Raw genomic sequence first — 26663 nt, 5'->3', positions numbered from 1 at the left:
ATGCCTAAGAACAGCAAGGTAGTGAAAAGAGAACTAGATGATGAGGTCATTGAGTCAGTTAAGGACCTTCTCTCTAATGAAGACTCTTCAGATGATGCCTTTAAGAAGAGTGAACTTATGGTTGATGATCAAGAAGAAAAAGATGTAGATGTTGAAGAAGGCTCAGATGTAGAAGATGAAAGACCTGCTTGGAACAGCAAACTTCAATATATTCTGGCACAAGTTGGATTTTCTGTGGGATTGGGGAATGTGTGGAGATTCCCATATCTCTGTCAGAAAAATGGTGGAGGTAAGTCTTGTGATAGCTAGTTCCAGCTAAATGATGAAGCTAATGTTTCAGATTTCAAGGTTAGTAGAGATACCCACGGTAAAACCTGTTCCAGCATGTCAGGTTTTTCTTTTAGTTTCTGCCAGAACCTATGAGGAAAAACCCATATTCTCGTTATTTAGAGAGACACATCTGTTAAAGTAAGTAGCAGATTCTTCTAAGATTCCATTTCCTCATTTTAGGGGAGAAAGTTCTTGATATGACCTTAACTAGTGGTCAAACTAATGGTTAAGCAAAACAAATATTTATGGAGGGGTTGCATTATTTAGGACCTGATTATTGTGTGCTAAAGTGTTCTTTATAGTACTTGGACAATAAATCAAGGCATTGAACCTGCATCCACTTTAAAGACCAAAGCAGTATTCGGTCTTTAGTATTTAGTGGTACTAAGCTTCACACCTTTGCTTTTTAATTGCCTTTAGCTCCTAAGCCATTTAATCTTAATTTACTCTCTGCAAGAGCAACAAAATACTGTAGGAGTAAAAAGGATTTTTTTACTGATAGTGAATAATTTAAATCATAACATTTACATTAAGGGAATACATCTGTTTTGTATTGTAATATGGTTAACTATTTTCCTAAAGAACAAGTTACTTTTCACTTAGAACAATAACATCAAGCTGTTTATTTGTTAGCTGTCCATCTATGGTCTTGATGTGAAGTATGAGGCTGGAGACGTTCCTTTATGAATGCAGGATTAGTGTTTTATCCTATGCTATACTGTACCCTACTATATTACATTAATGCACATCCTATTGTAGCTAATTACTTAGCTGAATTCAAAACAAACCTGTTACTTTTTATGATACAAAAAGTGAATCTGTACTACAGAATAGAAAATAAAGAACAACATCTTATTCATGCTGTATTTTAAAAGTTGGATGGTAAAACTGATGTAATTGAGGAATATAGACATGAGCCTAGAATATAATCAGAGTACAGTTTTGTACTTTATTTGTTCTCTCTCATTCAGTTCAAGCAGTAAAAGTGGAATTTATACTTCCAAATATTCCATCTCCAGGATAAAGTCTAAACTGTTTTATATTTAGTGATAAGATTTTTTTTTTCCACTCTCATTTAGCTTCCTTTTTTTTCTCCTTTATTCTGGAGAGAAAGTAATTAAATTTAATTTTTTGTGTGGAATCTAGAGTTTTCATCTGTAACTGTTATATTAACTGAGAAAACACCTTGAATGTAGTTTCTCAAAAACCACAGCTTTTCAGTGGATGGCAATTTTATCTAGTCTACTAGACACAATATAGAATTGATCATGTATCACTAGTAGTTGAAAAAATTAATACATTTGTTAATGAACAATTTTTAAACCAAACTGATTTGTAGTTAAAGATGTAGCTATTAAAATATTTATATTCTGTATCATTTCATCCTAAGTATGGTGTCAAGATGTAGTCTGAAGGATAATGCATGTTTTGTGTAGTTGTGACACTTTTGAAAGTCTGTGTTTAATATAGTTAGTTACTAATTTTGCAAGCCCATTGTATTCTCCTTCAAACCAACAGGAAAGATCTGTTGGTATGTTCTTTAGGCTAGTGGATTCATACTGTCAGGCACTTTTTAAAGTTACTCTGCCAGTGAGCGTAAATTTAATTCAGATCAAATGTAAATGTATTAAAATAATTAATAATTTCACATTTTAGAAAAAAACCCACCCAGTCTTCAGGGATTATGGCACCTTATTAAATGAAATAAATGTTTTCCCCTGGGCTGTGATTGCAGGAACTTGGATATATAACATAGTCTGTGGAGACATAACGTTTTCTGCACATGGCTGAGACAAGGATATATTTGGCTTTTAACAATAATTTTGCACTGTTTTAGCAAATTGGAACCTTCAGAACAACAGAGAAAAGCAACTGATGATTAGAGCTAAAGCTTTCTTGGTTTTCAAGTTAACCATAGTGCAAGAAGGAGAAGGTGGCACAAAACACTGAAACATGTGAAGTCCATTTGGTACCTGTATATGTATGTGCAGATGCACAGATAATTCTCACAGGTGCATAAAAGAATAGGGGATGGGAGGGAGGGAGGGAAAAGTTCAAATGCATGGTGAACCCCCCCCCCCATTTTACATGAGGTTCTGGTTTTCTGCTACACATACTATTTCATGTATGTTTCATTCCAGGTGAAATTAGAGTGGTTTTATGCAACCCATTCTAAATATCAGTGTCAGAACTGTTCTCTAGTCTTTTGCTGAGAAAGCTTTACTATAAATACCTGTTGAAGTCTCTGAGTATAAGGTAAACAGCCTTTCTGTGGATTTTCATTAGAACTGTTTCAGTGGAGTGTATGGCTAGGTCTCCACCTTCAGTCTTGTCCAAACATTTTTCATTTTCTTCCCTATGTTTAAGCAACTTATATCTGGCAAGTACCATCAGGTGAGTGGAGTATATTGAAAAATGGTAAACTAGTAAATCTGCTCCAAGTTTAAAACAAAAAGAAGTAAAAAACCCATAGTTACTCATTAGTTTCCTTCACAGGTTTCTTCCAAGCTTAGGTGTTCCAAAGCCATCAGTAGAAGAGAAGGCAAATCCTAACCATATAGTAATCTTCAATTTTGTCTTTTTTTTTTTTAAATTCTGTGACATAAACAATAAAAGCAACAAAATAAACATAGAAAAGACACAGAAAAGTTAGCCCAAATAGATATATATTATTAGAGGGTTTTGTATAGGGAAAAAAATGGGTGTTTACCACCCTGTTTTCTAGAGAGATTGGGTTTGTTTATCACTATGGCCTGTGGTATGCCAGCACTCCTGAATTCAGAGCTCTGTACTGCTTTGGTGAGGTATCTGCGGTACCATCTTTAAAGGTAACTTGTGTATCGCTACACTGCACTGATACTTGGATGTCCATAGGTACCTTTCCAATCTCTATTTCCAGGTCTGGTCTGCACCACCAAAACAACTGCCTTTGCTTTCTTTCTTGTCAACCTTTAACAGTTTTTCCTGTTGCTTTAATTCATAAAAACTCATAAATATTTAGAGTAATAGCTTGTATTTTTTACGCTCATTTCAGTTACAGCTAGACTGTGTAGCTCTGCTGGCTTTCACACATGGCTGTTTCCCACAAAAAAGTTTGTCATGAGAGGTGAGAGAAGAGGTTGGTATGCAGCTGGGGTGAACTTTTATCCACATTTGGGATGTAGCCGTAATGCAGGAGGTATCAAGAGAAAGAGAAAGGCTGGGAAGAGACTGAGAGCACTCCAGGGTGCTCATTTTCTTGGCTTGGGATAAGAGGGAGGGCTCAAAGGAGTTTTAGGCTCAGCAAATGAGAGGCTGAAGGTGTTCAGTAGAGTTTTGAGGAACTCTGTTTTGAGAATAGAGGGATTCTCTGCCTTCTTCACCTCTGTCCTCACCACAGGTCTCCCTTCTCCCTGGTAGGCAATGCCCAGCCCCCATCTGGCACTTAAGGCACCTTTTCCACTCTTTGCAGCCTAACAGATAAAAAAGCTGTTTCTTCCTTCATGCCTTACAAAGGTGTTTTTCATTGGAGCTGGGTATACTCTAACTTAGATTTAAAGGTTTTTTTATATTTATCATTTTTACACTATACAGTTTATTAGTCCTTTACTATATGAAGACAAATATTTGTGTTTGTTCAGATAGGCACAGTTCCTATATAACAAATTCATAACCTATGCTAGCACGCAATATGTTCAAAGCTGCCTCAGCTTCCTATGATTGATAGTGAGCCTTAAAAATAAACCACTCAGGTCTATACAGTCTTGCTGTGAGGCTAATAAATAGTGACAAACTAGACCTGTATTTTCCTGCTGCTCATTGTTATCATCTGGTGAATAGCTTGCACACCTTTCATGTTTTTCAAACAAAGGAAATATTTAAAGTTTATTCTGTTTGGTTGTTGTTTTCCCTTAGGATTAGCAGCAGTAAAATGGTGCTTTCACATATTAGAAGTAACAAAAGCAAACTAAATTAGCTGTTCTGCTAGAATAAGTGATATTCGAGTCAGTTTTGTTATGAAGCCAAGTGAACATAGTTATCTAAGAGGTGCTTCTAGTGTTGCAGGTGTTATTGGGAATCTACAAAGTACTGCACACCCAAAGATTTTTTTGTTGCATTTTCATGAGCATTAACTTAATTTTCCTGATTTTTTTGATTTTTTTTTTTTTTTTTTAAGGTCAGTCTTTTTAATACCTCTGTGATGTAAAAAGTCAAAAGAACTAGTAAACCATGATAGATAAAAGCTGTGAGCAGCATAGGGAAATCTGTAGCAGATTATCTTGCCATTATGTTTTAAAAAGATTGACATGCATAGAGTCACATTGTGAATTTTTACAGTTAAGTAGTCTGGATTTTATATTGAAATACCAGCAGATTGAACAGTTAAGTTCTGTGGTCTTATAAAAAGCAAAGCAGCTATTGCTGAGAAGTGTTGAGGAAATAGTATGTAAACTGTTAAAGACTGAGTAGTCATTAGAAGCTACAGTCTGATTGTCTAATACAAGCAGAATGGGAGCAAAGCAAGTATTCCCTTGTATTCCAAAAGTGAGTACAGATTCAGTGGCTTCATTATTTAGCTTTTGATGAATAATTTATAAGCAGTGCCTTGAATTCACTGATGATTTGAAAATTATTTTGTGAGTTCTGATATAAACTGTATTATCAGACTTGAAATTTAGTTGTCCCTCAGTGTGCTGAAAATGTCTTATTTTTGTTTTGCAAGTGTAATTCTTCATTAAAGCTTATTGGCTAAGGGGATTTTCATCCTTTAAGTACAGTTTTGTAAATAGGCACACCTGAACATATTTAAACTGTGAAAGACTAGTGACAGGAAGACTATCCTACCAGTAGGATAGACTACAAACCTACAGGTAAAACACAAAACCTTTTATCAGAGTTTTCCTGTTAAAAGCAGTTTGTATTTTGTAATAGTTAGGTTGTGTTTTGTAATGGTAAATAATTTCCCTTATAGGAGCTTAGTAGACTGTAAACTGTAAAGCTTAGTGTTTTGTTGCCCACTTGTCATAATGTTGACAATTTTGACATTAGACATTGAAAATAAGTTGATCTTCATCTGAATACCAGCTTCCCGCTAGCTTTCTATTAGTAAGTGTCGAGTAAGCTACAAGAACTGGGATGTCTCCTCAAGACAGTGGTAAAGCTCACCTTCATTGAATAAGAATTAAATCAAGCACTAGATACTTAATTAAAAACTAGCACAGCAGCAGTTGAAACAAATCTGGAAAGTTACTAGTTTTTTCACGTTACATCAAGAATGGCTAGGAAAAGAAAAGTTTTTCTGTGGTATCAAGATGGTAATGGTTATATTGTCTTGCATTATTGCTTCTGAAATTATTTTCCAACTCTTTAATCACTATGAATGGTATCATTTTATGTTATTTTTTTCCCCTGAGCATTTATAAGAACTTAAATCAAAACCAATGTTAATATTCAATTTCTATCAATAATGTTGCCAAATGTAATATCTCTGTAATATCAAGAGAGACAATTTGCCAGTTATCCCACTATGGTGCTTGATGCAGTGCACAGTATTAACATTCACCAGTTCCTGAAATCTTGTGTATCTTTGTCATTCATTCTAGTGAAGAAAGATGAGGTATATTTTTTTAGATTTTTTCTTTATGAAGTTGCGATGAATTTTTTAATATGAAAACCAGTGTTTAAGGCCAAAACATGCAAAAAAGTGACTTTACAGTAGAATAATTTTGCAAATGTAGAAAGGAGACCTGAGGATCCTGAACCACACAGAATTGTAATATTTGGAAGGCTGCTTAGCTGGCAGATCTAGCAGACAATGTAACTAATTGTAGGATGCTGTTCAAGGCCAGCATGTATAGTTTATTGTTCTAATTCAAATAAAAATGATCCTTATTCAATATTGTAACTCCAAGGACCCATGTTTTCATGTACTGGCAAATAAGAGACATGCTGAGCTGTTTCCATAATGATTCTGTTTTATGATGAGGTGAAGATGTTTTATGATGAAGTCTTACAGTTCTTTGAAGTACGTCTAGCTTCAAGGAAAGGCTGAAACAAAATACTTGTCGAGAGATGCTGTGGTTTCATGTTGACTATAAGGCACAGAAGCCCTTTGCAGCTGTGATACACAGTTGTGTAATCCGGCTATGTCCAAACTATATCACACTAAAACTCATATGTACACTGTTTTCCATTATGTTCTTTTGGGAAGGGGCACAAGATCAGAAGGGTGCTCAGCAGGTTTGAATGATCAGAAGACCAGTGTTTCAGGTGCTCTGCACAAGCCCCGCAGTATAGAGATGAACTCTGCTGGCTACCCACACTGAGTTACAGGGTTGTGTCATGCATAATGTAGTGTGGATTTAGCACCACATTTATTTAACTCATTTAGTTGAATCTAACTGATAAATCTTGCAACTTACATTGATACTGCACCGTAAAACACCCACGTCAGCCCAGTCTTTAAACATGTGCTTAACTTTGCAGCCTTGTGATTAAGGTTGTGGACTGGGACACTGAAGAGCTGGGTTCAGTTCCTGCTCTAGTACAGTCATCCAGTGGGATACAGGGTAAGTCACTTAGGCCCCAATTTTTTTGAGCTGTTTAGGCTTGTCTCTGCTCAGCTATGCAACACCTGTCTAATTAAGACCTCAGGTATCATTTACAGTAGTGTTATACTATTTAAAAAACCTATGTACTGTTGGCTTTCAATTAATTGTATGACCAAATTTTTGAAGATAGTGATGCCAAAGCTTCTCACTTGCAGTATGAATTAACAGTATACTTCTGTCTTGCAGAAATTTTGAGACAATATTGATGATAAATCAAGAGTATTTAATGGTATTATTTATCTTATATATTCTTAAGACAGATAGTCCCCATCATTTTGGAATGTGGTTGTTAACTCTATTCCTGAGTTTTCCTCATGTTTATTTCCTTCTGTCTCTGTTGTCTCTCTTTTCATAGTAGAAAGTAAGTCCTTCACGTTCTTTCTGTTACGTGCACATACAAGATGAACCACAAGAGACACTAAAGTGCTGATTGGGAATGTAGCTGCTACCTCACAGTGGAAATAATACTTAAGTCTATACTGTGCTGAAATGGGTAGATAGACCGTGATGTTTGTCACTGTGAGGGAGTATTGTAACCTCAAAAGCGGTACATTGTTCAGAGCCTGGCATAGGTTTTGACCAAATGCTGCTCAAACAATATCATTGCATATCATATTATCATGTCATGAAAATAAAACACAAGGAGCTATTTCATTGCTAACAATAGCCTATAGACTGTGAGGTAAATAAGATCAATATACTTTGTCTGGTACACCAGTAGTTTTTCTCAGATATTCTTTCTTCTGTCTTTTTTTCTTAGACTCAAGACTGTAGTTACTCCATGCTTAGAGTCTGTGTAAGGTCTTTATAATGGAAGATGATGTCCAATTTGTGTTTATTTCATGAAGAGCAAAATAGCAAGTGGACCTAAATAGGAGTGGATGGTACTAGAAAATCTGAGGCCTCCTGCACAGCTTAGGGAAGTGTAACTTTTCTAAAATAAACGGTGTTCCATGAGATAAGCTACTTACTAAGAATATGCAAATGACAGTGTATTTTGATAGACTCCTAAAAAAGCCCTAGAAAGTTGATGCTAGATGAAGAAACTTAAAGTAGGACAGCTGGAGTTGAAGATAATTCCCAAATTGGTTGCTGAACTTTGCTCAGCTTCCCTCTCATCACAGAGCTGACTAGACTGATTAGACAACTTAATAGCTCTCATGTAAGCTTCTGAGGTCTTTAGATCTTTGATTTGTAGCTTGCTCTGACATGCCGCAGTCTGCATCTCTCAAGTGCTATTTCTTTAGCCTTACAGTGGTTGCAATCAAAAGTCCTAAGCCCTTTGAATTAGGTGGCCAGCACAGTACTCTATATTGCAGCATAAGAGCCATGCATTTGAAAATTAGGTGCCACGTTGCTAATTGCTGATGCCCAAATGTTTTGTCAGCTCTAGTACTAAATACTCCTCAACAGCAAGGAGGAAGTTAGGCTCTGAACTTGTCAGTACACTTAGTGTATGGATGTATTTACTTGCAATTAGTTTCAATGAAATAAACGGAGATACATCCTGAAGTTAGAATTGTATATGACCACTTCTTGGGAACCAAGACCTTGAAAAAAGGAATTGTTTTACATATGTATGTCTAAAGGTGAAGTAACAGTTGCATTTTCAAATATGTCTTTAACAAGAGTTTGTGACTACTGCAAGCTCTGGGTCTAAAATACTCCATTTCATTTCCACCTCATGTCTCTAGTCTCTGTCTGGAGCCTGGTAGAAATGGGCTGATACAGTTTTCTTGCTTAGCTGGATAGAATCATTATTCTGTACATTGTGAAATCCCCTTTCTGAGCATCTGAGGTGCACATGGAGAAATCAACAGTATGATCTTCGGAAACCGCTTAAGATTGAATGAAATTCAGAATGTTGTATGCACAGTATTTTCTGTATTTCCTTTATAAATTCAGTCTTGCTGCTCTGTTACAAGTCAAGGTGTAGAGTTTTTTAAGAAATGTTGATTTAACTCCTGATTGCATCACTATATTTCTAAAAAGTTTGATCAAATGCCCAAAATTTCACACAAGCGATCAACTAGATTAGATAATAATTCACTTTCAGTAAGCTTTGCCTCAGAATGTTACAGTGCTTTAGAAATTTGACGTCTCTGAGCTTTTCATATTTTACAAGATGAATGGCCAAGATTCAGGTAAAATTACTCTTTGCCTGTGATCAAAAAAGCTTTGCAGTGAATGACACTAATTCAAACTTGAAGCTATTAGAAGGTTTCACATTTGTTGTGTCAAGTTCTGACCCTTCTCACTGATTTATACTTTGTTCCTTTCATAGGTGCCTATCTTGTGCCATACTTAACCTTGCTACTGATAATAGGGATTCCGCTGTTTTTCTTGGAGCTTGCTGTGGGGCAGAGGATTCGCCGAGGGAGTATTGGTGTATGGAATTATATCAGCCCCAAACTTGGAGGAATTGGATTTGCAAGCTGCGTGGTAAGTTTTTAACATTAATTGTGTGATTTGCTTTCAGTCTGTATGATTTAGACTTCCTGTTTTGCTACAAGAAAAGGCCACTGATTTGTAGCTGGGCTTCAAGGTCAGTTTACACTGTTTTGGAAGATACTAAATTAGTACATTAAAAAATGTTGATGTAAATCATTGTGTCTGTAAAACCGGTCAACTTGTATTTTGTGATTCTTTTGAAATTAGGAACTAGGGAACAGAGTAGTCTTCTGGAGAAAAAAGCCTGTAAAAATATAGGTGTTACACGATAAATACAGACAGAAGTGAACATTTAGAAAATGTCAGGTACTTCAATGGGGCAAGCCATTCAGTTATTATTCTGGTTTATTTTTGTTAAAATTAGGTTCAGTGGCTGATATGCAGAAACATGCAGAAGTTCAGTAGGGATTTTTTTTTTTAATTTACAAATGTAGCTAATAAATGTAACTTTTCTATCTTTATTTTATAGGTATGTTTCTTTGTGGCCCTGTATTACAATGTCATTATTGGATGGAGCCTGTTTTACTTTTCCCAGTCTTTTCAGCATCCATTACCATGGGACCAGTGTCCTTTAGTTAAAAATACATCTCATACCTGTAAGTCTATATTAATGTTCTTAAAAATCATATAAAATACATAAAATTTGAGATTTTCAAACAAAAAGGAGAAAAAAATACAATTCAAAGAGATACTTGTAGGGAAAAAGTGTTGTATGCAAAGCTGGTTTTGCATCTTAGTAAGATGTCACATTATAATACTTGGAAAAAATACAAAAAAAAGTGTTGTATTACTAACAAAGCAGAAAAAGGAAAACTGTAAACATCAATTAAATGCATGTGATAAAAGCATTGTTTGCTTTGTAAACCAACAGAAATTAGATAATTGGTCATTGGTTTGTTGCTATAATGAGATGGTCTCAAATGGACATATTATACAACAGTGTTAAAAGTTCCTTATCCCTTGGTTTTGGTTGTCTCGTAATAGTTACACGCTTTGCATTATCCTTGCTCTTGCAGTATGAAATATTTCTTTTCATTTCTTTCTATCTCAGCTCTTAAATTTTCTTTAATTACCTTTTGTGGGTTTTTTTTACCCCTTTATTAAAGAACATAACCAGCGACATTTTGAAAAGCTGCACAATGCTTTTATAGTGTCTTTGCCAGAGTTGCTTGCTTCAGTTGTTTAAAATAATCAGTATTTATGAATGTTGGCACACAGTCAAGTTGACTGTATTCCACAAGCTATTGTCCATTAATCAAGCCACAGTGTTTGTCTGTTTACATACTCTTATCCTGCCTAAATATTAAGATAAAGTGTGTCAGCCTAACTTCAGCAGAGGTCATCGGAACTAAGCTTAAACACAGAAAAGTATTATATTTGATAACATCCTGTCATTTTTGACAGTTTGTTTCAGTGAAGATCTGACACCTGTGTTAGGTTTCTTAAAATCAGTATATTTTGCCCTTCTTTTCATTAATTAACCTTCACTCAGGACCTAGCTTAGACATGTGCCTGACTGTCAGATATAAATAATTTATAAAGAAGTTAAGTACATATTTTCCTTGAATAATTATTTCTATTTATATGTGTTATATGTCTAGATACACACAATTTCTTAAACTGTGTGGTAACGTGAGTAAAGCAGAATTACAGCATAATCAAAAAATCACTTCTGGAATACACATAGCAACTTTCATTTGACATAGCTGTGTAGGAGCCATTTTTTCCTTTTCTCATCACTTTGATATCATGATGTTATTATTTTATAATTTCTAATAGTCATTAAGTGCCTGTTGATTTGAGTGTCATATCAAAGCACACACAATTGAGAATTTGTTTTCCATGTATTTTCAAAATTAATATAATTCAGTGTTCCATTTCAGAGAGATACTTTTCATAGTATGTAAGTCACAGCATCATATGTAGGTAATCTAATCTTATGTGGTAAATGGGACGTTTGTCTTCATCTAGACCTTCCTACTACTTAGTACTTCAGTGAAGATTAAATTTTGCCTAGGACTCAGATTGACCATATACAGAGGAATACATTATCCCAAAAGGTTGTTTTACAAAGGTTTTTCCAGAACCTTTCACCAATAGCAGTCACTTTTTCTTTTAGCGACTGTCTTAAGAATCTTTGTGAGTTTAGTTTCTCAGTAAATAACAGCACAATTGCAAATATTGGGAATTGGTAAGACGTTGTTATGAAATGTTGGGAAAATCCTTCTGTCCTGAACCCATTCTTTACTTGCTAAAATCTCTTGACAGTTGTGGAGCCAGAGTGTGAAAAAAGTTCAGCAACCACTTATTACTGGTACAGAGAAGCGCTGAATATTTCCAGCTCTCTGTCAGAGAGCGGTGGTTTAAATTGGAAGATGACTATCTGCTTGCTGGCTGCCTGGGTCATGGTATGCCTAGCCATGATCAAAGGCATTCAGTCTTCAGGCAAAGTGAGTATACTGTTTACCTAAACAACAATGTTTTACTTTGAAACATTTCAGTAGTTTTTGCTCACCACACCCTCACATGGATCTGTAGGAGCAGGTTAGAAGCTGTGACTCACCCCAGTATTTGTATAATCTCAAGTAGAGGAATGTTAGTAGTTAAGCATTAAAATTGTAGACATTTTAGTGGAAATTGTAGTAATTTAGTGGGACTGGAGATCTGAAGAACGATTTCTGTTCTCATCAGCATAACTGTTGCAAGAAATTGTACCTCAGCTTTGTTGAATTGTTAATGCAGCATAAGCCTGTGTGTTTCTGAATGTCTAAGGAATTAGGTTTCCATGTATACTCACAGTATGATTGCAGTGCACTCAGGTCCTCAAAATTCCTTGGCATTTTTCTTTTTATTTTTACTGTCATTGGTATCCATGCTTCTCATTAACACAGCTGCTTTTCAGGATTCTGGATTGTTTCCTTTGACTAATGACTAACCATCCGTTTGCATGTGAGTCCATCACCTTGTCGTCTTTCCTTTCCATGCAGCCAGCTGGATTGGCTAGTGAACGATTTACTAGCTCTGTTTATTGCAAAGGGACTTTCAGATGAAAAATAATCTGTTCTAATAGCAAAATTCTTTGTGATTAAAAAGTTTGGCACTAAGGTGGAAATGTCTGTGATGTCTTTAGTGTGTTTCAGTTAAAGAAACAACTAGCAAGTTTAGCAAGAGAATCATTTTACTAAACTTTAAAGCACAGAATAGATTTGTTTTCATTCATGATGGAGAATGAGAGGTTGTATTTGACTACTAATTTTTTATTTACTCTTTGTATTAGATAAATGAGTCAAACAATGTGTCAGATACTCTTTCACAGAAGTGCTTAAGTGATACAGAAGCCCAAAAGTGTTGGGCTTCACAAATGCAGTACCAAAAGCATGCTGCTTCTGCGTGGAAAGCTACGGCATTGCCCTTCAGGATTCTGACAACTCCGTGGCATTTTGTTTGTCCAGTAGTCAGTGCAATACTGCTTTCTAGTTTTTATGACTTCTGTAGATCAGAGAATATCCCCAGCTTTTCCTCTGTTTTGGCAGTAAGAATTACTTAGCGGTTTGAATCCATTGGTTATATGCTTTCCACTGACTCTTCTCTCCTTCTGGAGGTAGAATGAGTTTCTGTTCATGCTGCGTATCTTCATCGTACTATGTACTTGAATCAAAGTGCATTTGTAAAGTGAAGCATTTCTAAAACTGTCCTTCTCATTGTCATCTCATTGAATTCATACTGAATTTCCCTGGAAGCTGAGCAGTTTGTTATCAGTTAGTTAACACAATGGCAACCGTATTGTTTTAATACGGTACAGTATTTATTTTACAGTCATGTGATTTTGCTTTCTTCTGCAGAGACAAGGGGAATGGGAAGTGTTCTGCATATTTCTCAGAGCATATGATTATCAATTCAGTCATATACTAAGTAATGAATGAAGTTATTGAAAATAAAGTCTGTGGATGTCATGTTAAATTTCTTTTTAATGTTTTTCAGATCATGTATTTTAGTTCCCTTTTTCCTTATGTGGTACTTTTATGCTTTCTGATCAGAGGACTGCTCCTTAATGGGTCAGTGGATGGAATTCGTCACATGTTCACACCTAAGGTATGTGCTTAATTTCTGTTCGCGGTGTATTAAAGTTTCAGTGGCCATTTGACCATTTATGAATGCTCTCATTTAAGCTTATGGTCTTTGTAGAACATTTGACCATTTTCCTGTTTGGTTAAATTGCAAAATTGTTGTTGACCTCAGTGGCACAATATCAAGCCCTAAGGTCCAAAGGCTCTAAGTGTTCCAAGGGTTTGTGTAGTCTTACCTCCTTTGGGTGACAAGTTCAGAGTTAGACGCCTTTACAAAGCTAAACAACTGAAAGTGTTATTTCCAGGATTTAGGATGTTTAGAAAGCTCCAAATACTGAAAAGAAACATGAATCTTGCTATTCTCTAGGGTTGAAGTGCCTAGTTCTGGGATGTCACAGTGAAATGCCTTACCTTGAATGGTGTCATGGATTTACATAATTAACTTCTCCCTTTGAAAGGGGACAGATTTGTCCCTTTGCAGAAGTAAGTTAGTGCTGTTTGCATAGTAGCCCAAAAGTACAGGAGACCTGACTTCAATGCTTTGCTCATCTTGTAAAAGTAGTGTAAGTACTCACCACTCAGTTTTCCTTACCATGGTTTGTATGGTTGTCATGCCAAGATAGCAGCAGGTCTAAGCATACATTTTTACTGTCAACATTTTTTACCGGGAATGTGCCTTACAGATCTTTAGATTTTATAACTATTGAGGTGAGAAGGGATGTTACAAACCATTGTTTAGCCGGAATGCCTAAATTCTCCCCAGACCCATCTCAAATGCTTTTAACTGTATCTATGCTACAGGAACAGTGTGAGTAATCAGAGCCATACTTGCTCAGGAATGCATAATGCTGGGCTTCATGTTGCGTTATTGTATTATGAAATGGACTTTCCAACAAGTGCATTTCATAATACAGTTGAGCAGAACAGGACTGATGTTTCAAAATTGAAAGCTAAATAAGATCATTAAAATCAATGCACATAGTGGCTAATGCCAGATGACAGGGATGTTGTCAGTTGTTTTGAATCTGTGGAGAACTGTCGTTCTATAAAAAAGACCTTTTTTAGCTATCGCATTGTTATTTCTTGCATTATGATATGCAGTTGTGGTCTGCTTCACTTGCTGTCACTGCTTCAGAGTCGTTCTGCAGGACCTTGCAGGTTGCTCAGGCAAATTTGGGAAATCTGAGGAACAGAAAAATGCAATGCTTATTAATGAAGATGAAGTCTATAGTAGAGATGGAATACAGGCCTCTTGAAGTAATTGTTTGGTTTCTCAACCATGGTATTAATCCTTTAACTAGAGAAGTACCACTAGATACTGAGGGAAAGTAAACACTGAATCTCCCTTTGTATACCAACACCTCTTTACTATTTCATCTTTCATGAGTTAGACCTAAAATAAGTTACAGCTGATGCTTACTTTATAGTTATGTTATAACTTAATCACACAGTCGTTTCAAGTGTTCAGATAATCTTGAAAGAAAACTGGTTTTTAATTTCTTCTACTGGTTTCCAGTTCTGTATCTCAAAATTTAAGTTGTGGCTTAAATTAGGAGGCCTATATGTCACATACACTGTATGTGAATATAAACCTTCAGAAGTATTTTCATTATAACCTCTGATTGTTTCTGTACTTGAGCACTAATTTGGACTGTAGGTTTGTATGAAACTGCCTGAAGGAATTCAGACTCGCCCACCTGTTGTTTCCATTTGCTCCATTGTGCTAACAGTTTATTTGGGCAGGCAGACTGTAAAAAGAATTGCTAAACTGATCTAGGCTGAAAATAATTCAGGTAGATAGACATGAGGGGGGAGGGAGAAACATCTTTTCAGCCTCGATTACTTCAGCAAACGACCACATTTTGACCACAGATGATCACAACACACTCCCACAGGAGAGTTGTGTTAGTACAGCAGAGGACTGGCACACGTTGGTGCAGGTGTGAGAGAGAGCACAGGGCTAATGAAGAAGGGGAGAATTTCTTTCTTTGGTGTGGTTGATGAACAAACTAGAAATTCTAAATAATAACATTAATGAAAAACCTAAAGACAGGGATACGAAAAGCCCACTGAAGTGAGCTACTATAGTGAAACTGTAGGGCTGTATGAAGCTTAAATACACTTGAGCCCCCAAAATTTCACAGAAAATATCTTATAATAACAAATCAATTACAATTTTATTTTTAAATGCTAGGTAATGTGTATCTGAGAACGTACTACCTCTGATGATACCAAATGATAGATTGCAGAAAGCAAGAAGTGTTTTGATACTTAAACCGTTTACAGATTTGGTAAAATTAAGACTATTCGTCGAGCTCCCTCTAGTGGAAAAGCTCTGGCATGACTGAGTGATACAGGCAGATTGAACTATGTGCAATAGCTACTTGTGCATTGTAATTATAACAAAAATTGTAAGTCAGGAACAAATTTATTGTCATAAACACCTTTTTTTCAAATATGTTGTATTTTAGCTATTTGTAAAAGAACAAAGAAGGTATCTGATACCTATCTATAATAAATATTATACCCTTACAGGAAACTGGAAAATTTTTCAAAACGTTATCGTAACAATAGCAGACTTATTCTTTTTCCCCCAGAGTAAGACAATCAGTCTTCTGATCATCAGCATCTATGCTGATGCTTTTTAGTTTTACTGTTTTCAATAAGCCTAGGGTTTAAAAAGAAAAAAAAAAAAGGCAAAAAACCCCAACTTCACAGAAGTAAGGTCTTTCACTGTTAAACAAATGGAGGCCCTGAATCAGCTTGAGAAAATCTAGCGTTTAAATTTCACATGTACTTCTTTTTTATTATTCAGTATCTAGAAGCATCTGAGATAGATAGATGATGACTCAACTTTAACAAAGATATTTCTTGAAGTATGGTCATCTGAAAGAGCAATACAGTTCAATTTTTTGATAAAGGCTTAGTTGTCCCTCAAATACTTTGCCTTTTGAACTTAGGGTAAGTTCAAGGCATCTGGCTTAAGGGAGATTTGACTCTTGGACTATACAAATCATCGTGGCCAGTGTTTATTGAGTATGTTGCATTTTGCTTTACATATTTACATGTAATAGAATTCCATATAAGCATGTGTAGCTTGTGGTGACTTTTTTTTTTTGAAAAGTAACAACAAAACAACTTTCAACATACTTACAGCATCTATAAGAGGGTTGATCATCCCAAAATAAATCTTAATTCTAACAACTGATAATACATGTACTGTAAAAAAAAAAAAGACAGTAAATACTGTAAAAAAACCAACCAACCAACCAAAAAAACACAAAAACCTGATGTTCTCTCTTATTTCACAGTATAACTAGCTGCTAGTTCAATAATCATATAGCTCCAGTAGTGTCTCATTGTTTGGAACATACTCTGTTTCTCTTTATTGATTTTATATGATATAATCTTTAGAAATTCTGGCCAATAAGTTTGCTCAACTTTAGGTGTCACATTCAGTTTTCATTGTATCATAATGAAAATACAGTTGTAGTGGCGTATTAGCATTTTGTGATGTAGGTTGTCTTCCTGTTTTTTTTCTGTTGTCTTTTCATATAATAGAAATGCATTTTATAGCTGACATATATTATATCTAATTTCAAACAGCTTGAAATAATGCTGGAGCCCAAGGTCTGGAGAGAAGCTGCTACTCAGGTGTTCTTTGCCTTAGGGCTTGGATTTGGTGGAGTCATTGCCTTTTCAAGCTACAACAAGAGAGACAACAACTGCCATTTTGATGCTGTACTGGTGTCCTTCATCAATTTTTTCACTTCTGTGCTGGCAACTTTGGTGGTGTTTGCAGTTCTGGGTTTCAAAGCCAATATCATAAATGAAAAATGTGTTATCCAGTATGAATATCCATTTATTTTTTTAATTATTTTTTATGGTATATTTCATTTATGAGTTAACACAGATCATCGAGTTTGATTTCTCTGTTTTATTGTGTTTTACAGAAATTCAGAGAAGATTTTAAAACTTTTGAAAATAGGCAATCTGAGCCAGGATATGATCCCACATCATATCAATTTCTCAAGCATTACAGCAGAAGATTACAATTTAGTTTATGACATTATTCAGAAAGTTAAAGAAGAAGAGTTTGATTCTCTTGGTCTGAAATCTTGTCAAATTGAAGATGAACTTAACAAGGTGAGAGTTATAAGTAAGTCTTAAATACAGGGATTATGAACAGATGAGTATTTGTAAGCCTGAAGTAAACTGTGAATATCAGTACAGTGTACTGAGCAGTGCACCTCTAGAAATCCGTACGAAAACATGGTTCCGTGCAGGGTTGCATTCCAGCTCACCTGGGGACTTTTGGGTCCGATGTCTTGATATAGTCTTCACTGATTTAGAATATATTCTGATCATTATATCGCTCTCCTCAGGACAGTTTTTTAGAAGAGTTAAGTATGAGGATTTTTCCAAAGACTAAACAGAGGTGTACCTATTCAACATTTCAAACTGATGTCTTCTAATGTTAAGATACAATTATTAAATATAAATACTACTTCACTAGAAAGTAAAAAAGTTATTCTTTACTTATTATGTAATTGCTTAATGAATGTCTTCGTGTTTTGAAATCTTTACAGTAAGCCAGATCTGTAAAAGAAGAGATATTTTTCTAGCTTTTTCAGAGGGACTTCCAGTTTTAAACACTGATCTCTATGTAGTTGCACCAGTATCTGAAGCTAAAATGTCAAGTAGATGACTTAGACATTAGAAGTTTCTATACTATTCCTGCCATTTAAATTTGAAACAAATAGGTATAGAAACGAAGTCCTTCGTATACTTACTGGAGAGAACAGGGTGTACTTTGTAGCAGTCCTCTCATAGTAGCTCTCATGCAAAATTATCAATGAAAGAGAGTAAGAAGTGTGTTGTTAGTATCAATCAATTTACAGATTCTCAGCCAAATTTAGTATATCAGTAAATAGTATTAAGTTTGCGGGTTTAGAAGAATCACATATTAGAGAGGAGCTTCCCAATCTAACTTCAAGATTTAATCAATGACATCGCATGAACATGAAGTCAGACTGTCACACTAGAAAAAAAAAATACTGTCCATGAATAATAACATGGATTTTTTTCTCATTGACAGGCAGTTCAAGGAACTGGTTTAGCTTTTATTGCCTTTACAGAAGCTATGACCCACTTCCCTGCTTCTCCCTTCTGGTCAGTCATGTTCTTCCTCATGTTGGTAAATTTGGGACTTGGAAGTATGTTTGGAACCATTGAAGGCATCATCACACCCATTGTTGATACCTTCAAAGTCAGGAAGGAAATTCTTACTGGTGAGTTGTGTAAACTTTTCTTTTCTCACTAGAGCAGTAAGCTAGGATTTTTTTTTTTTTTTTTGAGAGCATGAAGTCTTGTTTTCTGACATCAAAGTTTTCAGCGCTGACGTTTTACAGAGCAGTAAATCACCGTATTCCAGACTACACTTCCATGCACAGGCACATGAATATCTGCAAATAAAACCTTTTCCTGAATGCTACAAGAGCAGGAAGACCCTAGAACTTAAATTTTACAAGTTTCTGTATGGTCAGTGCTTCTGAGCTCTTCCAGAATACTTTCCATTCCAGCCTGTGTCACAGATCAGGGAAACAAAGCCAAAGGAAAGAATGAAAATACATAACAAATTACAACAAATAATTCCTAAGTAGGCCAATGAAATCTTAATTTATGATGAAGTGTTTATTATGTTAAAAATCAGTACAGTTACTCTCTAGAGGAACATATTCCCTGTTGAATGTGGAAAAGGTCTTGGACGAGATGTCTCTTTGGTTTTGGTGGTTTTTTTTAATGCCTAAATTTATGTGAGGTGTAGCCTGTTCATGTAGCTCTGATTGTCTTGTAGCATTTTCTCTTTTTGAACTAGAACATCAGCATAAAATGTGGAAGTTACGTTTCTGAAAATCTTCAGGACAGCTGCAAGGGACGCAAATTCGGATTTCATCTCAATACCTGTGACCGGAGGGATAGAAAATGAAAAATATTATAAGCTGCTTTAACATTATCTAACTCTATGAAGGAAATATATTAAATATATTATATTTTCTAACAGTTAACTCGTGATGCAGCAGAGCACTGTTTTTTCCTGACTGCTGAGTTGTTAGATAATAAGCAATATTTAACAGAAGACATGTATAAGTCCTAACCTATTGAGCACTGGGGGTTTTTTTGTTTGGTTTTTTTTTTGTTTTTGTTTTTTTTTTAATTAAATTAGCTTTTAAATTACTTACTGACTAACCAGTGTGACATTTAAAAATTAGCTGTTCTCCCTAAATGTATATGCAAATACCATGGTATATAGTCATTACTCTGGAGTAACGGAGCATTTTACAGTAATTCCTTGTTACTGCATTTGACAAAAAGTCCCTATTAAGATAGAGGAATATTCAAGAACTGCCTTTCTCCGGTAGTTTTTTTGAGTGTTATGCATGCATGATTTTTGCTAAACTCAGTTGTACTCAAAGGATTGCAACTTACAATTAACTTACAAAATTGAAATGCCTGGGTTATACTTCATGCAGTATCAGTGGTATTTAAGAAGGATTATGCCTCCAGTAGAGTTTGTGCTTAGAAATCACAAATCTTCAGTTTTAGCAGAAGTGTGAACACGTTTGCATCTTTTTGCACTGTGGTTCCAGTTCAGTCCCTGTTGAGTTCAGGCAAACCAACTCATATGCTTAAACTTATTTTGTGTTCAGTTATTTCCAAATTGGAGTCTGCATGTGTATGTGCTGAGTATACCTACCAGAGCCTTAGCTTACAACTGAAGATGCGTATTTTTGGGGTATAATGGTAAGACGCGATGGGAGAACATAAGAATAACAAGGATTTCGAAATTCACATATACATGGCTCGGATGGCCTAATTCTTTTCTCAGGGTCAGTAATAAAACTCAGTGTGATTAATGAGACTCAATTTGGGGAGATTTTATCTGTGTTCTTCTGGTTTTGTCACCTTGCGTTAGGAGTTCACTTCGATTTGTAATGAGCTCTTTAATTCTAAATTTCTATTCTCTGAAAGTCATTGTAACAACAGTTACTACAAGGTTGAAAAAAGTGATTGGTCTTATACCACAGTATTTAAAAAAGTTATTGTCTTCCTCTCTCTAATTTAATAAGTACTAATTGACTATCTGGGATTTATGCAACGGGTTTATTCTGTAAGGATTTTTTTTATACTTTGGCCCAGATTCATTGCACCGAATTTTAGACTGCTTAGGTGTATCCTTAGCCTAAGTTCTCAGTGGGGGGAAAAAAGGGCATTTCAAGTGGGAGAATCATTCTTACTGGTGCTCAGTGTACAATTGATTTCACAATTTATTGAAATTTGACTTATTTTATGGCTACTTAAGCATTCAGTCCTGTTCTCAATGAATTTAGTAGGAAAAAAAAATACTGAGATTCATTACGCAGCATCAAGCATTCAAGAAATACATTTTGAGTTGTCCCTAAACAAAAGAAAGGGCAGAAATTTTGTTGCTTAGTGCACAAATACATTTAGACAGATTCTAATGGAAGTTCATGCTGTGAATGATCTAGGAGAAGCCTATTCAGCCTTTTATTTTTTAGAATTGTCTGAAACTTTGGTTCTTTTCACTTCTAAATTCCAAAAAGGGATCTAGTGACCAAGTAACATAATGCAAGTTGTTTAGCTTACCAGTTCTGTTTATTTTAGCCTTGCATTTACATTAAGTTAAACGTTTAATGAGAAATAGTCACTTGATTAATCTCTGCTGCTTAATCAGGACTGCTGTAATATGTCAATTCCAGTATTTCTAATTTCATAACTTCTCTGTTATGTAGGGAATAGGTAGGATTCATAATATTCTTAAAATTGAGACACCCCCCCCACCCCCCCTGCAGAAAAAGGAAAATGTTGTTAACTTTGATTATATGAAATAATGCGTTTTATACCTTTGCTGTTTCAAACTCTCTTTATTTCCTCTTTGTCTATGGAACTTTGTTATACTTACAGCTCACATTTCTGTCCTTTATTCCAGTCATCTGCTGCTTGGTAGCATTTTTCATTGGCCTGATTTTTGTGCAGCGCTCTGGAAATTATTTTGTGACAATGTTTGATGACTACTCAGCTACTCTGCCCCTGCTTATTGTGGTCATTTTGGAGAATATTGCAGTCACCCGAATTTATGGAATAGACAAGTAAGTGGAAGAAATATATCTCTCTGTCCACATCAACAGTATTCATTACATTAATTATTACTATTTTAATTATATTGTGCTAAGTATTTGCGATGTACACATAAATACAAGTAAGTAGAAAGTGAGTCAATCTGGAGGTGAATCTAGTCTGTTTTTAAGAACAGGTTTGGAGCAAGATATACTGCATCAGGACAGTGTAGTGAAGCCCAAAGAGCAATTGCAACAGATCCAAAAAGAGGAGGATGCAGTAAAAGGGGCAAAATTAGAGAGTTGGAAAGGAGGCTGGCTATGCAATTATAAGGAATTTATATAGAAAAAAAGACAGCAAGAGAAAGATTTCAAGAAGTAATAACCATCGTCTAAGCAGCAGGTGCGGGTGAGTATTCTGACCAGATGGCAGTATTCCAGGCAGCCTGAGAAAGGAACAAAGCAAACTATAACGGCAGTAACAATAAGAAAGTTTCAGTTTATGAACTAGATTTGGTTTGGAGTGTTGTAGCAATTAATTGTTCTTTGCATGAGTTGTGAGAGAGGAAATAGAGGAAATGATAGCAAAGAATAGGGTTAAAACTTACTTGGAAGCAGCACAGTTGACAATTAAGTGTCATGACCTTCTATCAGTGATGGCTGAAGAGAAAAGACCATCAAGTCCCTCTCATTTTTTTACATCTTATAACTGAAATCACCAGAATGTGTTCACCAAGCGAGATCAATGTGTGCCACACTTCAGGAATAGAAGAGTTTGTATCAAAAATAACTCATGCTATCCACAGATAAAACAGAGTATGCTATACTAGCATGTTGAAGTAATTTAAACATCTGTGATTCCTTTGCATGTACAAAGGGTGACATAGAATGGGTGGTTTTTCATTTGAATTTTCACTTGTTCGATCTGAGTAACCAGCCAGTCCCTTGCCATAATGAAATAAAACTATAATAAGAAAATTTAATTTTATGATTTCCAGACATTGTTTCTGGTCTACGCAAGTAGTGCCTGGTCTACTTACTCATTAAGGGAGAATTCCCACTTGGGCCACATGTATAATCCTATAATTGATCACACAGACATGAAAACACCATGTAGATGTTTTTACACATGCAAACAAACGATGAAACATGACCTGGGTATCAGGTTGGTAATGTCCAGTCAGGTAGAGTTCCTCTGTGAAGGGAGGTAGACATGCAAAAAAGTCAACAACTTAACCTGTGAGGAAGTTGGTGTTTAGGAATAGCTAAAATATGGTAATATTTTGCTTCTGAATCAGAGTGCAGTTGATTCATATTTTCGCCATATCCTGTCAGAACCCCTTCTGAAAAGTTAACAGCCAAATTTCTCATTCATAGCAACCACCTGGACCTCCCTCTGGAGTATTCCTAATATTTCTTCTGATGTCTATTTCTCCAGAATATCCTTCTTCAGGAACCTAGTGTTCTTGTTTGCAAAAACTGCTGGAATCAACAACTTCAGGTTGTCATTGGCTGTGATAGCACCAAGGGGTCCTCCTCGTAGATGAAGATCCATATATGTGTCTTATTAGACATATTCTTTGATCAGATAGAAGAAACCCCAACTTTGCATCCAAAGGGATTACAGCCAAAGGATACAAAAAAGACAACATGTGAATCCCTGTAGCCAAGAAGGAGAATGTGGTCTGCTGGAATCAGTGCTAAAAGAGCTTGGTAGCTTTTAAAAGAGGATAAGTAGGATGGAGGTGATGAAAGACTTTAAAGTGAAGATAATAGATTTATGTTTAACTGGATGAAGAACTGGAGATCCCAGAAAAGAAAAGGCTATCTATAGAGGGCACAATCTATTTGTAAATTCAGCTTCTTTTTAACGATGTGCTTCATTGCAGTGTAAACAAAGGATAGAATACCCCAAACTTTGCAGCTCAATTTTGAGTTTACATGATAGTAGCTTCACATGTGTAACTGCTTCAAAAACATATTGCTCTAAGAGCTTTTTTGAGATGCACATTTCAAAAGGGAGTGGGACCACAAGGGAGTTAAAACAGAATCACTGCTTGTGCACACTCCAAAAGAATTAATTCCAAAAATACTGTCTCTTTTTCTGCTGGCTCTGCAACCATGTACTCCTCCGTCAAGAATACAGAAATAGGAATTTTGTTCATCTCATAACTTGCAATTTTGAGGCACAAGGAGGCAGATTTAAAACTTCACGAAGCTTTATTTCAGCAGCTTACATGATGCAAATCATAGCTTATACATAAGGTTATTTTTTACACTGCAGCACACATGTGGGTTTGAAATTAATTTTGCAGACTCTAAGATGTGCTGGTTGTATATGTCCTCAAAAGTAATGACACATGCCTTAGTAAACAACCCAGTAGACAATATAATAAGATGTGAAAAAGAATTTTATAAAAGAAAGATGAGTTTAAGTATCTTTCCAGCACGGTCCAGCAAGCAGTTTACTAAGTCACCGCACTGTGTAGTGATTCCTTCTGTTCATCTGTTCTGAACTAGTAATACAAGCTCTATTTTTCAGCCCATCATGTAATCTAAACTGCAGCCATATCTATACATGCATTTTTTCACTGTGTCTGTTCCCTCAAATTAGGTGCTATGTATCAATTATAGTACTTGAAATCTCAGTGTACGCACTAACAATAACCTTTTATTCCCTTCACAGATTTATGGAGGATCTGAAGGATATGCTTGGGTTTTCTCCAAGCCAATATTATTACTATATGTGGAAGTATGTTTCACCTTTAGTATTGTTATGTTTGCTGGTAGCTAGCATTGTCCAAATGGGATTAAGTCCTCCCGGCTACAATGCTTGGATTGAAGATACGGTATGTATATAACAGATACCATCACCATCATAATGATCACATCTTCAAAAGTACATGAAAAGACAAAAAAATTGCAATTAGAAATTCAAAATCAGTATAAATAATGACATGGTTGTTTTTATCTAAAGTAACATTAATGCAAAGCCAGTTGTTTTTTAATGTTAGAGTAGTTCTGCTTTAAAATACAACTGCTTGACATAACCCTTGTGACTTTTAGTTTGTTGATGTATGTTGAAGAAATTCTTAAGGGTGGGAGAGGTTGTTCAATTCCATTAAATCTTAACTTACTGCAGAAAAAAGTTGGGCGATAACACTGAATAAATCATTTCAGATATCACATCAATTTTTTGTGTGGAATTAAATATTGAGATTTAGTCATGCCATAAATTTTCCCCTTTGGGAACACATATTACATTGTAGATAACAGCTGCTTTAAAACCTGTCTCTGATAAGAATGTTTGATTTGTGAAAAAACTTGTCCGTGTGAACTGCAGAGTCAGTGCTGCGTGTTGCTCCAAAAGAGATTCAGTCAAGGTAACTCCTAAGAATTCTACTAGTTTGTAGGCTCATCAGCCCTCAGCTGTTTCTACAGGCTTGTCATGCAAAACATAGGGAGCATAAAATGTCAGAGAAATGAATCTCAGGGACCCTTCTGAATGGACAATTATCCAATTAGTCAGGGGGGGAAAATCACAGCAAAGACAGGTAAAGTGTAAATACAAGAGGTTGACTTTACTGTAGGTAGAGGAGACAACCACTACTACTGCCTTGGGATTCTCAGAAAAATGGTCTTGTTATGTTTGATTCTTGCCCTCAAAAATTAGAAATAAATACCTTAGAATACCAAACATACCATTCCTTTCTGTGTATAAAATTAAATGTTGAGCTACTAGGCAAACAGTCTGTTGGCCAGTGATTCATGGATGCAGTAGAGGTGTGGGGTGCAGTCACTGCCCCGGTAAATGTGTTATAGTTTGCATGAAGTTCATACAAAGTGGAACAATTACACAGGATGACCTGAGACAGTTCCTGTCTAGACCAGTTATTAGCCTACAGAACTAGGACTTACTTTCCAGGCATGGTTACAAACACCACTGCACACTTGTCTGTTTTGAATATCCTTTAAGGGATTGGGAAACAGCTACAGACAAGTATAGAAGAAGGCCTAATGTGAAAATCTTGATTTGGGCTCTACTAGAGTGCTCTGAGCATCTCAGAAACTTTGGGACAGTGTTTTGGTTGTACTCACTGGCAGAAAGATAATAATCCTACATCTCTAGGACTGTTCGAATTTGAGATCTGTAGTGGTGCCCACATTGTGGGTGCAGGGTGACAGAGATGAGTATGTGTTTGAAAACTGCATGCCTTGGTAAGGACTGCAGATGTGCTCTTTTTTAAGTAAATGCAGATTAATAGTTTTTCTCTTGGGTTGCTCAGGCTATGGAAGAGTTCCACAGCTATCCAACATGGGGAATGATTGTCTGTATATCACTGATGGTATTGGCCATACTGCCGGTCCCAATAGTCTTCATGGTGCGCCGTTGCAACCTTATCGATGACAGCTCTGGTAGTTTGGCATCTGTATCATACAAAAGAGGCCGGATAATAAAGGAACCTGTTAATCTGGAAGGAGATAATACAAGTCTGATTCATGGGAAGAGTCCAAGTGAAGTGCCGTCTCCAAATTTTGGCAAAAACATATATCGAAAACAGACTGGATCACCAACTCTGGATACTGCTCCAAATGGACGTTACGGTATTGGGTACCTGATGGCAGATATGCCTGATATGCCGGAGTCTGATTTGTAACTGCAGAAAAAAAATGCTGTTTGTTTCTCGTCTCTCACTGATCATGGCTCTCCTATGAGAAGTGGTCAGCTTCATTTACTAGGGTGCAATCTCAGGTGCTCCATAGTGACAGTCTTTAAAATGCCTATTATGTACAGGTTGAGAAAACTCCCTTTGGATTAATTCTCTGGGTTTTCATTTGCACTGAAGGGAACACATTCAAAATCAGTGGCAGCCTACATCTGCTAGCATAGCCAAGAATTTTTCATTAATTTCTAAATCTAAAGCTTTCTATCTCTGAAGCCCAGGTCTCACTCAAATGATAAAATATTTCTGAGGTAATATCATTGAAAATCCTTTTTTTTTTTTTTTTTCCCCCTGCTTTCAGCTTAACTCCCCAGTATTAAAAGTGAGCTCAGAAGTAGTTCACCAAACCTGTGTTTGTGCAAA

At 35.9% G+C, this 26663-nt stretch overlaps 1 protein-coding gene across 1 annotated transcript; it reads left to right on the top strand.

Annotated features, from left to right (window-relative positions):
* Positions 1 to 26234, top strand: SLC6A15 (solute carrier family 6 member 15). Its single transcript, XM_009813815.2, has 11 exons — positions 1 to 289; positions 9205 to 9362; positions 9841 to 9967; positions 11640 to 11821; positions 13353 to 13463; positions 17045 to 17286; positions 17392 to 17584; positions 18537 to 18729; positions 21450 to 21609; positions 24263 to 24425; positions 25863 to 26234. Exons 1-11 carry the CDS (start codon positions 1 to 3, stop codon positions 26232 to 26234), a joined length of 2190 nt encoding a protein of 729 aa, XP_009812117.2.
* Positions 26235 to 26663: the final 429 nt, after the last annotated feature.

This window comes from Gavia stellata, chromosome 4 (genome assembly GCF_030936135.1).
Source record: "Gavia stellata isolate bGavSte3 chromosome 4, bGavSte3.hap2, whole genome shotgun sequence".
Classification (NCBI taxonomy): domain Eukaryota; kingdom Metazoa; phylum Chordata; class Aves; order Gaviiformes; family Gaviidae; genus Gavia; species Gavia stellata.
The sequence above is the reverse complement of the archived record's forward strand: the minus strand, read 5'-3'. Positions and strand labels throughout refer to the sequence as shown.

What these genes read in the sequence shown, in the direction of transcription:
- SLC6A15 (XM_009813815.2), top strand. Translation starts at nt 1, where the DNA reads ATGCCTAAGAACAGCAAGGTAGTGAAAAGAGAACTAGATGATGAGGTC. An exon ending in CTGTCAGAAAAATGGTGGAG is followed by an intron (nt 290 to 9,204) that starts GTAAGTCTTGTG and finishes TTCCTTTCATAG; the next exon opens with GTGCCTATCTTGTGCCATAC. An exon ending in CGAATTTATGGAATAGACAA is followed by an intron (nt 21,610 to 24,262) that starts GTAAGTGGAAGA and finishes TTCCCTTCACAG; the next exon opens with ATTTATGGAGGATCTGAAGG.